Here is a 16007-nt window from a genome sequence, read left to right as displayed (position 1 = left end):
ACCCAGCTGATGTGCTCTCAAAACAAAACCAAAATGCCCTCATTTCTGGAACAGTGAAATATATTTTGTTGTGGAAGTATAGGAGAAACATGTTTCTTTCCCCCTTAATATTCTTACAGTTGGTAGTAGTAACAGCCCTGACTCATGAACACATGAATTTTAGAAAGAAAAATTAGGAAAAAGTAGATGAAAGATGAGGAGCATTTGGTCGGATGATTACTCATTTACTCATGGTATGAAAGAAACTTCATTTGTGTTGCAGTTGGTCACTATAACAACCATCAATGGAACTTAAGAGATGGGACAGACCCAGCTTCCAAGAAGATAGTTTATTAGGTACACACAGAAATGGAAAATAAGCTAACTAAAACATTATCTCTTGGCTGTTATCTTTATAAGCTAGAATAAAAGAAGGGCTTTTTGTATAAAGGCCCTGATGCTGGATGGACCAAGCTTAGATGTCAGCATGTCTGAACTCATGCCAATGATATCAAATCCTTTCCCTTTCTTCACAAAGGAGAAAATTATTTCAGGACAATAGAAAGCATCTCCAAAACCCCTGGTCACCAAAAAAGTAGTCAATATTAGTTAGGGAAAGCCATAACCAAGAAACTGAGAGAGTGGAGAGAGTGTGGAGGAACTACTTGATTTTGAAAACCAGAATAACCACCTTCCTGAAGTTCCCTTGGTAGAACTGTTTGGGAAGGATTACTAGGTGTGGTCTTGGTGGAGAGGTGTGTCACTGGGGCAGGCTTAGAGGTTTCAGAAGCTCACATCATTTCCAGTTTTCTCCCTGCTTTGTGTTTGTGGATCAAGATGTAAGCTCCCAGCTACAGCTTTAGTGCCATGCTCCATATGTGATGGTCAGGGACTCTAATCTTCTGAAGCCATAAGCAAATTGAATGCTTTCTTTTATAAATTGCCTTAGTCATGGTGTTTTATCACAGCAATAGAAAAGTAACTTAAAACAATGACTATCACCAAGGTGATGATGTATTTTGTGATTAAAGGCAGTCTTTTCTCTTTTAGTCTACAGTAAAATACATTTTTTTTGGGGGGTATAACCATGATGCCCCCAAACTGACAATTAGTTCAGAAAGCCATACCAGATTTGCCATTTCACTTTGCTACACAAGTCTAATCAGGTTAATAGAAGAATGAACAAAGTCAAAAGGGAGAGAAAAATGAAAAGATTCATCTTTGGATGAATTTGATTGTCTCAAAAACCTTATTTTGTATACTAGGAAACTGAAGCTGAGGCAACTTACTTATTTTGCCACCAGTAGCTAGAATGGGCCAATGTTTTAACTTAATATTTAACTCAAAAGACCATTTTTCACTGTATGTATGTATGTATGTATGTATGTATGTATGTATGTATGTATATATGTATATACACACACATAGAAACAACTTTTAAATATATTTGACGAGCAACAAGTTACTATTTAACTAATACCTAGTAATTGTTAATTACTAGAAAAAAGTTCAAACTAAGAAACCTACTGCAGGAAGGAAAATGGGTTACTGTAGCCAAAGAATAAGAAGTATGAATAAAATATGTATTTTATTTTCATTTAAAATGGCCTGGCAGTAAAATAGTGTCCTGTGTCAGTAATTTTGTTGGACAAAACCTCGAATCCTTGCACTAGAAAACAGAGATTGCTATATTTTATCTAAATATTTTTTGTGTGCATTTGTGCATGAGCAAAAGTGTGTGCTCACATTTGCGTGCATAGGCCTGAAATCAACATGAGATAATTCTTTCAGTCTTTCTCCCCACTATTCTTTTGAGAAAGACTCTCTCACTGAGCTCACTGATTTGGTTAGGCTGGCTGGCTCTGAGGATCTGCCTATCTCTGCCTCCCCAGCACAGGATAACAGATATACCCTTCATACCCAGACTTTTAGGTGGGTGCAGGGCATCTGAACTCAAGCCTTCACAACTGCACAACAAACATTCCTTTAGTGGCTGAACTTCTCCCCAACCCCTAAATATTTTTAAAATTGTCTTTGGTATCTGACAAGCTCATTTAACACCCCTTTTTTTACACTGAAATAATTATTTAGGATAAATCTTTTCATTCCTCACTTATTACCTAGCTCAGGAAATAATATTCCAATGAGTCTGAGTGTTAAATAGCATCCATCAGTGGATGGACTAGTGAAGCAGAGGAACCCTTCAACTACCCTTCATGTGAGATTCTCTCCAGAAAACAAGATCCTTAACTTGGAGGTCCAGGATTAGGGTTGCAAACACAGCACACATACTCTTAATAAAATGCTGAAACCATAAGCTATCGTGGTGATATCTTGTTTGTACAAATAAAACCTGTCTGAAGGTCAGAGAATGGAGCTTGCCACTAGCTAACCATAGAGGTCTGGAGGTCTGTGCAGACAGACAGGAAATGAGCTAGCTGGGCTGAAACAGGGAAAAACAGGAACTGACTCTCTTGTCTGCTGAGATGTCAAGAAAGTAAGATATGGCTTGGTTTGTTCCTTCTCTCTGATCTCTCAGCATTTCCCTCTATATCGAACCCTTGGTTTTTATTATCTAGACCAATTAAGAACTCTATTTATAAGCCATAAAGTTTTACTTTTTAATGCTGAAAACATTTACTTCTGGTTCTCAGATGATTTGAAGATGCTGGAATCATATATAAATTTCAAGTTCAAGAATTTGCTATGACTAATCATATCCAGATTACTTTTCTTTCCCTCCCTAGTTTGTTTTGTCTTCTGAAAAAAGGGTTTCACTGATACTTAGCTTACGTTGGCCTTGAACGAAGCCTTCTGAGGGCCAAGTGCTGGGATTAAAGAAAAATGTCTAGAAGACTAGCTCATGGATATTAAACAAGACCTGGATCTTTCTTTATTTTCTTTACTAGACCAGTCAAACAATTCGTTGTGACTGGACATAGCAAGAATAGATAATTGAGGACAGAATTCTCAAACAAACAAAAACCAAAAGGTGGAAGGAAAGATTCTAAAAGTAAAATAAATAGTTTATATAATACTGAAACTTTGTTTCTATAGGTATAGGTAATATCTTTCAATCCGTGCCCCACTCCTTTCTCCTCAAAGAAGTAACTTCAGATGGAGAGATCCTAGCTGCATTCTGTTATTATAGCCCAATTCTGGGCAAAGACCCAAGTAAGCTATTTCTTGTTCATAGCTACAATGAAGGAATAGAGGAACAAAACAAGAGCAGTAAGGAGCCTGTCATTTTTTTAAAAACATTTCAGTTTATTCCTAGGAATGTGATTTGTGGAAAAAAGTATAGGATTGAAGAGTCTTGGTCCCCTCTAACAGCTCTTTTCCTACTCCTCTTTAGTCTGTTTGGATATTAAGGTGGAATTTGCAGAGGTAACACTATTTTCAAAAAAGGTAAAGAAGGTACACATCTTTAATCAAAGTACTTCATTTACAATGTGAATTATAATAATCTAGGGAATGTTGCTTTGATTTAAAGGATTAGGGCCAGAGTCCATTGTAGGCAAAGATGCAGACACCAAGTAGTCTGGAATAGACACATGCAGGATGAGGTAGGATAGAATACTTGTAAGATTACAGAAAACAGGACATGCTGGATGCCATAGTACATTTAGAGCGCAGAGGCAGCCAGATCTTTGAGTGTTTGAGACCAGCCTAGTATACATAGTGAGTTCTAGGTTGTTCTGTGCCACATAGTGAGAACCCACCTCAAAATAAATAAACAAATTTAAAAAGGCAACCCCCCCCCAAAAAAAAGAGAAAAAAGAAAATACTTAGAAGGGAGAAAAAAACTGAAGATAAATTCTTTGTCTCCAGGCTGAAAAGAGGCAACTAATTTAGTCCCAAGTCTTATATTCCAGACCCTTTAGATGCTTTTGTATAGGTCTTAAAAGAGCTAAAGAATGTTTCTTGTTATGGAGAAGGCAGAGTGAAAGCAGCCTGTAAAAACCAGCACTAGGGGGCACTGGAACAAAGAACATTGAACTTGACTTGCAAGCTTGTCAAAGAGCTCAACTCACTGGTTGACACTTAGCATACCAACATTTTATAAAAAGGTCTAAAACTGTTTTGATACAGTCTTCTCAAATACTTCACTACAAAAGGTTTGTCATTGAATTAAATTATAACCTGAATTTAAACTTCAAGTATAATTATCATTTAGAATCTCCTGAATGAGAGTGCTCATGACAGGTCAGAAGAAAATTAAATTCAAGAAAAATCTCTCTACAAAAAAGCAAACTGGTATGTTATCTCAAGACCCTTAAGTATATAATTGCTAACTTGGCAATTCCATTTTAAATGTATATTAAAACATAAAAACAATGGAGAACACAGAACGAGGTCTTATCTCAGAATGGGCCTTATAGTATTAAAACATTCAAAACTTAACTATTCATGAGGGCAACAAATTCTGATGTAGTTACAAAATAGATTACTATGCATTTATTAAAAACATTCTTGGGGGTATGCAGAGGTGGCTACGGGGTTAAAAAAGCATTTACTGTTCTTGTAGAGTTTGGTTCTTAGCACTTGAATGGTGGCTCACAACTATCTGTAAATCCAGTTCTTGGGGGCTTGGTGCCCCTTCACAAACTCAATGCATAGACATACTTGTAGGCAAAACATTCTTTCATACACATAAAATAAAAATAAATCTTAGCATATTCTTGGGAGATTACAGATGGTAGAAGACTCAACTATAGTCTGGAAAATAAGCTGGTAAAGGCTGAATACAGCCATGAGAAAAGCAACAGGTACTTTAAACACCTGGTAGAAGGGCCACACCAGGAGAGCAGCCACCAGAGTAGGATCAGGGAAAACCTCTTCACCTTAGCACTGGGTATTCAGCACTTCAACCAACAGAACAGAAGAAAAATGCTGTTTAAAAGGATTTCTGAGGGTATGTGATGGGGGGGGGGGGATGGCAGGAGAGGAGGGGAGGGAGAAGGGAACTGGGATTGTCATGTAAAACAATCTTGTTTCTAATTCAAATAAAAAAATGATTAGAAAAAAAAAGGATTTCTGCTGTCCTAGAGAGTTAGACCAAGCACTAGGGGCCTGTATGCTAGAACCTGACAAAGAGAGCATTGGGATACTGTGGAAAAGAAGCTTTGAAACAGATCTAAATAGTGTTCAGGAAGCTGAACATTCAATGGGAAGTAAAGTTACATCAGAACTTTCACACAGATTTCAGGAAAGAACTGCACAGGAGCCACTCCAGCATTTGCATTGGGGCCTAGAAGGAAATCCTACAGGTGTGAACAGATCAGAGACTCCACCTGGGAAACACTGCAGGTGTAATTTGATCACCCAAAGGCAAGGGGGAGGACAGATGGTACCACCCACGGAAGAGGACTGACCAGCAGAAGGAAGAAACTTGATAGTTCACACACGAGCCAACAACCAGGCAGTTTTTATACTCCAAATCTCCACCCAATTTTCTCCTCTATATTTACCACACCTATATTTAATATCCAAAGTCATTTTAGAAGGCCATCTTGGCCGTGTCCTATTATTGCCCTATATTTACTTTCCCCCCAAATCTTCCTTTCTTTCTCTTCATTTTCCTTCCCTTCCTTTTGCTTTCTTCTTTCCTAAAGAAAATAGTCTCATTCCTGAGCTTCAGACAACGGAAACGACCGTTTGGATATTACCTGTTAGCACATTTTTATCTCTTCATCTACCTTTAGGCAAAACTCCTTCTTCCCTCTGACTTTTGCTCACACAATTCCACCACCAATTTATGTTCTTTTCTACTTTGTTACCATCCTACTACTAATCACTAAATCATACCGCGCTTTCTTATTCTTTCTCACTTATACCCACAATAACTAATATACCATCACACACTGTGATATCAATATCCCTGTAGTACTGACATAATTTATACAGAAAGGGTTGTTGCAGGGAATGGTTGGGAATACAGTCTAATGCCCTGAACATCACTCTTACAGAGAAAAAGAATATCTCAACCTTACTAAGACCTAGTTCCAACCCAACATTACCTAAGGTCAACCTGTTAAATAAAAAAAAATTGAAGCATTTGGTGCCAAGGTATTAGTGCTACCTGGGGAGGATTAGGTTGGTGTGGCCTTGTTGAAAGAAGCATATCACTGGGAGTGGCCTTTGAGAGTAACAAGTCTTGCTTACTTTGTAGGAAGTTAATGCCTACCAGGCCAAGAGATGAGCCAACAGTGCTGGGAGGGTATATAAAGTTCTCCCCTTTACTAAATAAATGAGTCGGCTATTTTTAATTTCACCTGATTCCTGGTGTCTGTGCTGTGACACTGAGTCTTCTCACCTCCTCCCTGAGGAAGCCATTAGGATCCAGCAACATCGCTTGTAGTTTACTCTCTCTGCTTTGTGCTTATGGTTCAAGAAGTAATCTTTCAACCTCCCTTTCCCTTCTTGCTGTGCCTGCCTGCATGCTGTCTCTGACATTATGGACTCCAACCATCGGCAATGGTAAGCCAAAACATTTTCTTCTGTAAATATTTTATTACAGCAATAGAAAAATAACTAATACAATAGCCAACAGAATGAGAGAAAATTTTTACCATCTATACCTCAGATAGAGGATACACAAAAAACTCAAAACATAAAAATCAAGAATACTGTACAATGAAAAAAATGGGTGGCTTTTAAAAAGTGCTCAAAATCTTTAGCCGTTATAGGAATGCAAAATAAAACTACTTTAAGGTTCCACCTCATACCAGTCAGAATGGCTAACAAGAAAACAAATGACAACAAATTGAGGCAAAGATGTAGGAAAAGAAGAACTCATTGACTCTTGGTTGGTGTAGTGTAAACTAATGTAGTAACAGTGTAAATCAGTGTGGAAGTTTCTAAAAAAAGCTAAAAATAGAACTACCACATGATCCAGCTATATCATTCTTGTATATACCGAAAGGACTCTATTTCCTATTACAGAGATACTTGAACATCAGTGTTCACTGATCTAACACAATACCTACGAAATGGGATGAGTGGGAGGTCTATCAATTGATGAGTGATATGAAAATGTGATACATATACACAATGGAATTTTATTCAGCTATAAAGAAAAAAGCAAATTATAAAATTTGTAGGACAATGAATGTAACTGATAAATGTTAATAGTGAGTAAAAGAAAACCACTGCATGCTTTCCTCTCATATGTGGATCCTAGCTATGAATTTTAGAATTGTGTGTTTAACTTGGAGTGTCAGCAGAGGCCAGGAGGCTAGAAAGGAACCATGGTTTCAGGGAGTAGGGTGGTGGTGGATGGTTTAGAGGAGGCGGACAGTAGAACATTTGCAAAATGAAGTGGGGGTGCGATGAAAGTAGACAGAGGATGGGGCCTGGGATAAAAGGGTTAGTGGGACCTGGGTGGTGGTGGCGCACGCCTTTAATCCCACAATTTAGGAGGCCGAGGCAGGCGGATCTCTGTGAGTTGGAGGCCAGCCTGGTCTATAGAGCTAGTTCTAGGACAGCCAAGGCTACACAAAGAAACAACAACAAAGTGGGGTTGGGAGAGACGATGGGGTTACAGGGAGAGTGCTACCCAAAACACAAGATACATAAAAAAGTCATACAGAATCCTACTATATTTTGCAAACTAATTAAAAAGTGCAATTTAAAAGGGGTAAATAATGCTTCCAGAATCCATAGATTCCAGTGCCAGTTGTAGGATACTGCCTTATGATTGGTGAGGGTGGTCCCCTACGGTCACTATTCTTAGTTGCCTACCAGCATTATATGAAAAAACCTGTTACTGAAGACATAATACACTTTGGTTGCAGGAAATAGAGGAATCGAGCTGTAACTTGGCTACAAGTTTCTTTTCTGCTGGCTAGCTGACACAATGCCAGAGGGTGATTTGTAGGCTGCTGAGGGAGAAAGTCATAAATGATCTTACTTAGCTGTGAACTCTGAAATCTACAATACCAACCTGCTAGGTAATATGACTACTGGCACAACAGTGTCATAATTGTAATGGGAATAACCAAATAGTTCTGGTTGGATCTGAGGACCACTCTACAGGAAGAATTCATACTTGGTACTGAAAGCTGCCCAAAAGCTCATGGTGGGCACCAGGGGAGCCTACTAGTGTTGTAGTCATGGTGTCAAGTTGTCATTTAAATATTTATGTGTATATATCCACAGATTAGTGCTTCTCTCCTACAGAGAAGCTTCTCTTTGCGTGGGAGACAACTGATCCAGAGAGTTCATAACTGGTCAAAGTGCTGAGACTGAGCTCTAAATGGAACATTTATATTATCCCCTGAAGGCCCATGGAGTATCTTACAAGAGGGGTTACAAAGGATGTAAGAAAGTATTCTTTTTTTCAAAACAGCAAAATCGCTTCATGTTTTTAAGTGACAATACTAAAATATTTAGTTAACATTTAAAAGTAAAAAAACAAACAGACAACCTTATTTATTTATTTTAATCTTATGTGTATAATCAGATTTTATTTTTGACTGAATGCATGAGTGTACTACATGTGTGCCTGATGCACTAAGCCATAAGAGGCTGCCATAATTAACAATTTACAAATATATATATATATTTCCTACAATGTGTGTGTATGTATATTATATACATATAATATACATATTATATATAGGAAATAAAGAAGAAAATAGGAGTTTTTAATTGCATCACTATTAAATCTTCTGCATATTCCAAATGGCACAACAAATGAGACATATAAAGTAATAATAATTTCTTATTTAAACATCCATAGGCATATAGAATGATGAACAAATTCCAGCTGTGTGCCATACCTGGGCCATAAGCAATCAACTAACAAACATTACTAATTTGTGATCTTTGAGGAGTTGATCAATGTGCTCACAGAAAATTTTATAAAAATAAACCCCATACAACTGTTAGAGTAAAAGTTTAATATAAGAATGTAAAGAATGATAACAAAATCAGAATGGATTATGCTCAAAGTCTGTGATTTTAGGCAAATCTCAATCTCTGACAGTGGTTGCATCCATGTAAACTAGGATTTTGATAAGACCTACTGTATAGGATAATCTTGAAGACTTCACTATAGCATTTTTTAAAAAAGATTTTATTTATTAAGTATGCAGTATTCTGCCTGCATGTGCCCTGCAGGCCAGAAGAGGGCACCAGATCTCATTCAAGGTGGTTGTGAGCCACCATATGGTTGCCGGGAATTGAACTCAGGACCTTTGGAATAATAGCCAGTGCTCATAACCTTTGAGCCATCTCTCCAGCCCCCTCGAACAGATTTAATTAAGTGATTTTTAAGTTTCCTTAGAGTTCTAACAGTATACTTGTCAATGACAGCATAATGTCACTACAGCAAATACAACACAGGACAATTTAAACATTTTTTGGAGAATTTGTACCAGTTCAACCACTGCATTTGGTAGGGTAAACTGAAATCGGAGATTACTAAGGAGAATCACAAAGTTTTTGTTCTAACAGATGAAAAACTATCATTTAAAAAAGAATTATATGTCGGTGTGTATGTGTTTCTGTATGAGGATATGTGCATTTGGATGGCAGGGCCCCTGCAGACATCAGATTCCATGGAGCTTTAGTTATATATGATTGTGAGCTGCCTGACATGTGTGATGGGAACCAAACTCAAGTGGAATAGTATCAAGTGTCCTAAAACATTGAGGCATTTCTCTAATCTCCAAATTATTTCTGTGTGTGATAAAATTACACAAATCAAAAAAAACCAATCATTCAAATAGCATTATTCCCGTATGCCTGCTCCCATAAAAATTCTATTAACCAGGGGTAACTACTATTAAGATCTTATGATGAGGATATATAGAAGGAGAAATCTGGGGGAAAGGAGAAAGTAGCCATAGAAGAAGGACTATAGGGGCCAGCGACCCAGCTACACAACAAGCCATGGAGTAAGAAACAAAGAAAGGTATACAGGAATAGAAAAAGAAAAGCCCAGAGGCAAAAAATAGATGGAATAATTTAAAGTTAAGCTGGCAAGAAACAAGCTAAGCTAAGGCCAGGCATTCATAACTAAGAATAAGCTTCTGTATCTGACTTATTTGAGAGCTGGGTGGTGGGCCCCTTATAAGGCCAAAAGAATAAAATACCGCACCAGGTTATTTGGTTCTTTAAATATTTGCTTTTTATTTATATGTTCAAATTTCCTTCATTTCATGAAACAACTGAAAGCCTTATATTTATGTCATACATGATCAGGGATCCAGAATTATTCAGTTATTTTTAGCTTGTGCTGGCTACTCTGGCCCAGAAGCAAAAGCTTTCTATTGTCAGACTCACCCCCTCTTCCTCACATTATTTGTCCAGCAGAGCTTTGGTTTCTAGCACCGTTCTGTTTCTCTTTTTTTTTCCCCCTGAGAGAGGGTTTTTCTGTGTAGCTTTGGAGCCTATCCTCTCACTCACTCTGGAGACCAGGCTGGTCTCGAACTCACAGAGATCCGCCTGCCTCTGTCTCCCGAGTGCCGGGATTAAAGGCGTGTGCCACCAACGCCCGGCTCCGTTTCTCTTTTAATAGGAAAGAAATAGCGCAGTTGTTTCTTAGAAATATTTTCATTATGTGCATTATTTAAATATATGTATACACATGTATAAATGTATGTTTTGTACCTACTAGCAGAAGACTAACATACTCATGAAGCAAAAACTGATTAACAATAAACTATCATTTTATAAAGATAATAATTTATGTAACTTATAAGGTATTATATGAGTTTAGTATTAAATGACTTTATTATTTTCATAAAACCTTCTGCTTACAGAAGTCCTTACTTACTTTGGAAGGAGAACCATCTGTAATTTTCACCAGCTGCCAAAGAATCGAGTAATGGGAACACTGCAGTGCCTGAACGACTATCTGTATCAAATGAAAATCAAAATTTTAATGAAAAATTTAAATAGGAGACAATTTTTTTTTGCACAGAAAAGGTAAATAATACTTATAGGCTTTATTTCATAATGAAATTTCAAATGAATTTTTATAGAGTAAGGACAGATTGGTGAAAAATCATAAATAGACAACTCAGAAAATAAAGAAAAACAAATTTTAAGAATGTCAAGTACAATAGATAATACTGTTTTAAACAAAAATGTAGCGCCATGAATATTTTGCTGTTAAAAGAAACTGATGAAGCTATTTTACCCAAATCTAAAACAAGAAATATTTTACTTATTTTATAGCAAAATATAATACTTTTATATATATATATATATATATATCAAAATTGCATAAACAAAGCTTTATCCATAATGAACCAAAATAAAGCAAAAATACATGTGTAGCCACCACTTATGTTATGAAAGAACATTGTCAGTATCCATGACAGTTTTATTTCTTTCTCCTTTTAAAACTAAGTGATCTGGACTTACATGATAATAACTATATTTCCATTATCTAGTCTGTATCCTCAAAATTTACTATGACTGGCTATGAACAATACATAAACAAAACAATGTAATGTGTATTTTATTTACTTTCATTTATCATTTATGTTTAAATTTATACATATCTGCTGTACTTAAAAATTATTAAATTTTAGTACTGTAAAATATTTACAATATACCCCTAATTATTCTATGATTGATACATTTTTACATGCTGAGTTTTAAATCATTGAGTAATTGGTATTAATCATTTCATGTATAAATCTTTCGGTACACTGTGTACATGTTTTTCTAGGGTGGAGGTTTTCAGAGATTTTAGTGTTCAGGACCTCTTAACACTTTTAAAAGGTACTAAGAAAGCCCAGGCATGGTGGTCCATGTCTGTATCTAGCATGGGGAGGTTCCAGAATAGCCTGGACAGTTTTAAGCCAGATTGAACTACATAGTCAGGCTCTGTTACCAATTAACCAAACAGCCAATTAAGCAACCATTCCATGCCTACTCCTATTTAAGCTACCCCCACCTTTCCTTTTTATATCAGCATCTGAATTCCTCCTGTTTCATGAAATATCTTGTTCAGGTCTTTGATCTACACTCTCTATGGAGACGATAAAATTCAAGGAAATAAAGTCAGCCAAGAATCATAATATAAAATTCCAGTGGGGCAGACCCACACCTCCACCTGAGCATTAAATAGAGGGAGTTACCCTGCCAGCATGGATCTGGTTTTTCATTACATTTTAGTTTAAATACATAGTATACCTTTATTGCAATGAAGTGTATAATTATATTCCATTATTTTACCCACTGTATTGACACACAATAAACTTCACTACAATACAAATTATATGTAGATAATAAGTTCAAAGAAAAATCAACAAATAGAAGGCTGCAGAAACTGAGTGAATGTAGTTTTGCTAATTTTACAGTATTAGGGTTCAGATTACATAAGCAAAAGGTATCATCCTTCCTACATGGAAACTCAAAATAACTAGTAAGAATTAAGACAAACAAATGGTGCTGCTTTTGATGAATCAGTAATCAGACAATGCCATGGTTTTACTAAAAGAAATATTGATTATGTTAAAATGCAGAAAAGATTCCTAGAACACTGTCAAGATATAAGCATTAGTGTGCTATAAAACCATTCAGTATATCTCAGGTAGTCCTGAGATATTTTTGAGTAAATTCCAATTTATTATTATCAAGTACACTAGAGAGAAGGTTTTTGTGGGAGGAAAAGACAAGATTTACAAACTTTCCTTGAAGAAGATGCCATGTTGTTTAGTGCTACAGATGGGGTTGAGCACAAAAGGCCTGGGTTTGATCCAACAAGCAAAATGAAAAATTCTTTAATTTGAAACAAGATGAACTGTTAAATTATTATAAAGCAGACATTCAATCAATAGTAATTAGAAAATGGAGATATAGAAATAAGTGGTCAAAGATTGCTTAATTTTGTTTCTGTCATTTATCTGAATCCACACCAACATAAATTTCTTTCTTATTACTTTTCTATAGACCTATTACACCAGCAGTTTATCAAAGTACTTTTGATAGTTTCATAGAAGCTTCTTGGTGGTGGGAAAGCCAGATTTCAAACAGGTTTTTCATTTTAATGTTCCACATACTGATATTCTTCGAAAGTTTATTTTAAAAAAGATTATACTATAAAGTTTTACAAAAAAACCCCTGTTATTGACTGGGAGACATTTTGCTTTGTCACTAACTTAATTATATAATAATATAGCTAACTCACCTAACTCAATAGTCATTTTATCCTCCACACAAATACATTATCCTAAGTTGTTCAGAAGTCATTTATCCAGTGACATCATGCCTGTGGAGCATAGATGAAGCAGGACCAATAATAATAAAAACGAACAAACCAAAAGTGTTTTTCTTATGTGCCTCAACTTTCTCTTTTCTTTCTTAAAACAAGAATTAAAGATATTCATTCAGTTAGGCCGGGTGGTGGTGTCGCACACCTTTAATTCCAGCACTAGATAGGCAGAGGCAGGTGGATATCTGTGAGTTCGAGGCCAGTCTGGCCTACAAGGCTACACAGAGAAACCCCCGTCTCAAAAAAAAAAAAAAAAAAAAAAAAAAAAAAAAAAAAAAAAAGATTTTCATTCAGTTCTCTTCTCTATTATATTTGCATGAAATAGTGCTCTTCCTAAGAAGAAAACACTTTTAGTAAACATTTTTGGTTAAATTAAGCAGGAATGCCTTCAGTATCTTTTCTTAACCATATACTTGACAGATACCAAAGACTAGGAACATTGATCTCCGAAAGACTGGGAGGGCAATGACACTCTACTCCTTAAATGTATTCTACAGTGCAGGAGTGACAAATATTCCCTGTATTACAACTGTTAAAAAAGAATTGAGATTTTTGAGATTAATGTATTATAGAATCTAGCACTAAATTAAGCAATATAAAATAGTTACTAGAGTATTTTCTTAATTTTAGAATGGTGATTATGGCTTAGTGAACTGGGTGAGATTCATTCAGCTTCCTACACATCAGGATAGATTTTGTTTTGTTTTGTTTAGTTTTAAAGAACGGTTCTCATGTAGCTCAGGATGACCTAAATTTTGCCCTAAATTTGACCCTTCTGCTGGGATTGCAGGCTAGTTTCCCCAAGTCTGGGTTGATACCACATCTCTTAAAAATCAAGGGACAAGCTTCTGGACTATTTAAATCTAAAAAAATTGAATTTATATAGAAAATGAGGTCTGCATTAAGAATACAGAATAGACCAGGCAGTGATGGTACATGCCTTTAATCCCAGCACTCAGGACGCAGAAGCAGGTGCATCTCTGAGTTTGAGGTCAGCCTAGTCTACAGAGTGAGTTCCAGGAAGGCCAGGGCTACAAAGAGAAACCTTATCTCAAACAAAACAAGAATACAGAATAACAATGAAAGCAATTGTAACACTCTTGTACATGATAATATCTGTATGTGCAGAGCACGTTTAAAATTCTGAAAAATCTATAAAATATCAATAAATTTTTAAATTTTTATGTTCAGAAAAGATCTTAAAAAGAGAATCAAATTTTATGGCTGGCATGTACATGACAATAAAGAAAAACATTAAACACCAGTTCCTTAATATTTAAAATTCGGATTAGAATGAGTGACAACATCTTTTAAAATGAGCCCTTAAAACGTGAACTAATAACCACCATAGTTGGCAAAACGATAATGAAAAAATGTTTAAGATCATTAGCGTTGGGAGATGGAAGAGCTGAGGTGTTCTGTAGGGCTGGGGTGAAAGCCTCCTCCCTCAAATAGTATTGGCCTGACCCTCAGCCCAGGGGGCACCTAGTCAGAGGCTGTCCTCCATTGCTTGTACTTGTTATTAACTGAGACACGTACAGTGGGTCACGTTCGGGGGTCAGGGAGAAGAGTGAGCAGTCCTGGGCGACCAGAACTCCAGCCCGGGAGTGGGCAGGGCCTTCGGCCTTGCCTCCCTCTCTGCTTTTCGCCCACATCAGCGTTGTCTACTAGCTGCTTTTCCTGCTCTCCCTCCCAGGAGAGGAATGCTTGAGCCCCCTGAGACGGCAGCCACCATGCTCATGGCTGGGTCCCAGATCAGTCTTAATGCCTTCTCCACATTTCTAACCATTTCTCTAATTTCAAGAAGAAAAGCTGGCACTAAACTCCTAGGCAGAAAGTAGTGAGGAAACATTGTGTGATTTCAGGCCCCTGTGACATTTGAAGATATGGCCCTGTACCTCACTTGGGAAGAATGGAGACCTCTGGATCCTACACAAAGAGATGTGATGCATCTCTTTACAGGGATGTGATGCAGGAGAATTATGGAAATATTCTCTCGCTGGATTTTGAGATCAGAAGTAAGAATGAAGCAAACCCGGAGCAAGAGCTTAGTGAAGATGTAGAATTTGTGAGCATGTTTGAAGAGCCTATTGGGGATGCTGAGAAGAATCCAGAAAGCGAAGAGGCCTTTGCAAGTGGGGACAGGCCCGAAAGACAATGGGGAGACCTGACAGCAGAAGAGTGGGTCAGCTACCCCCTCCAGCAGGTCACCGACCTGCTTGTCCACAGAGAAGGCCACGCAGACACCGGCTATCACATATGTTCGCAGTGTGGAAAGGCCTTCGGTCAGATTTCAGACCTCAATCGGCACCAGAAAACCCACACGGGAGACATACCCTGTGAGTGTTACGATGTGGAAAGGGCTTCAGCCGCAGCTCCCACCTGATCCAGCATCAGAGGACACTCACTGGCGAGCAGCCCTAGGACTGCAACGAGTGCGGGAAAAGCTTCGGAAGGAGCTCTCACCTCGTTCAGCACCAGACAATCCACACTGGGGAGAAGCCTCACAAATGTAAGGTGGGGGAAAAGTTTCTGCAGGCTCTCTCATCTCAACCAGCATCAGCGGACCCACAGCGGGGAGGAGATCCCACCTGGGCAGCGCCAGAGGACTCACACAGGTGAGAAGCCCTGTGAGTGTGATGAGTGTGGGCGAGAGATCCGACCTCATCAAACGCTACTGCGTCCACACGGGTGAGAGGCCCAACAAGTGCGAGGAGTGCGGGAAGCACTTTAGTCAGAACTCTGACCTGGTGCTGCACCGCAGGGCGCACAACGGGGGAGAAACAGTACCACT

The 16007-nt window shown here is 37.6% G+C and overlaps 1 protein-coding gene across 2 annotated transcripts in view; it reads right to left on the bottom strand.

Moving 5' to 3' along the window:
* Stag1 (stromal antigen 1) overlaps positions 1-16007 on the bottom strand; it is a 298555-nt gene that overhangs the window by 34474 nt on the left and 248074 nt on the right. For both annotated transcript variants that reach the window (XM_027414298.2, XM_027414299.2), the window contains one exon: positions 10763-10843. In XM_027414298.2, the coding sequence (XP_027270099.1) occupies positions 10763-10843 (81 nt within the window). The remainder of the gene's footprint in view (positions 1-10762; positions 10844-16007) is intronic.

This window comes from Cricetulus griseus, chromosome 4 (assembly GCF_003668045.3).
Source record: "Cricetulus griseus strain 17A/GY chromosome 4, alternate assembly CriGri-PICRH-1.0, whole genome shotgun sequence".
NCBI classification, from domain to species: Eukaryota; Metazoa; Chordata; class Mammalia; order Rodentia; family Cricetidae; genus Cricetulus; species Cricetulus griseus.
This window is presented reverse-complemented; position numbering and strand designations above follow the sequence as displayed.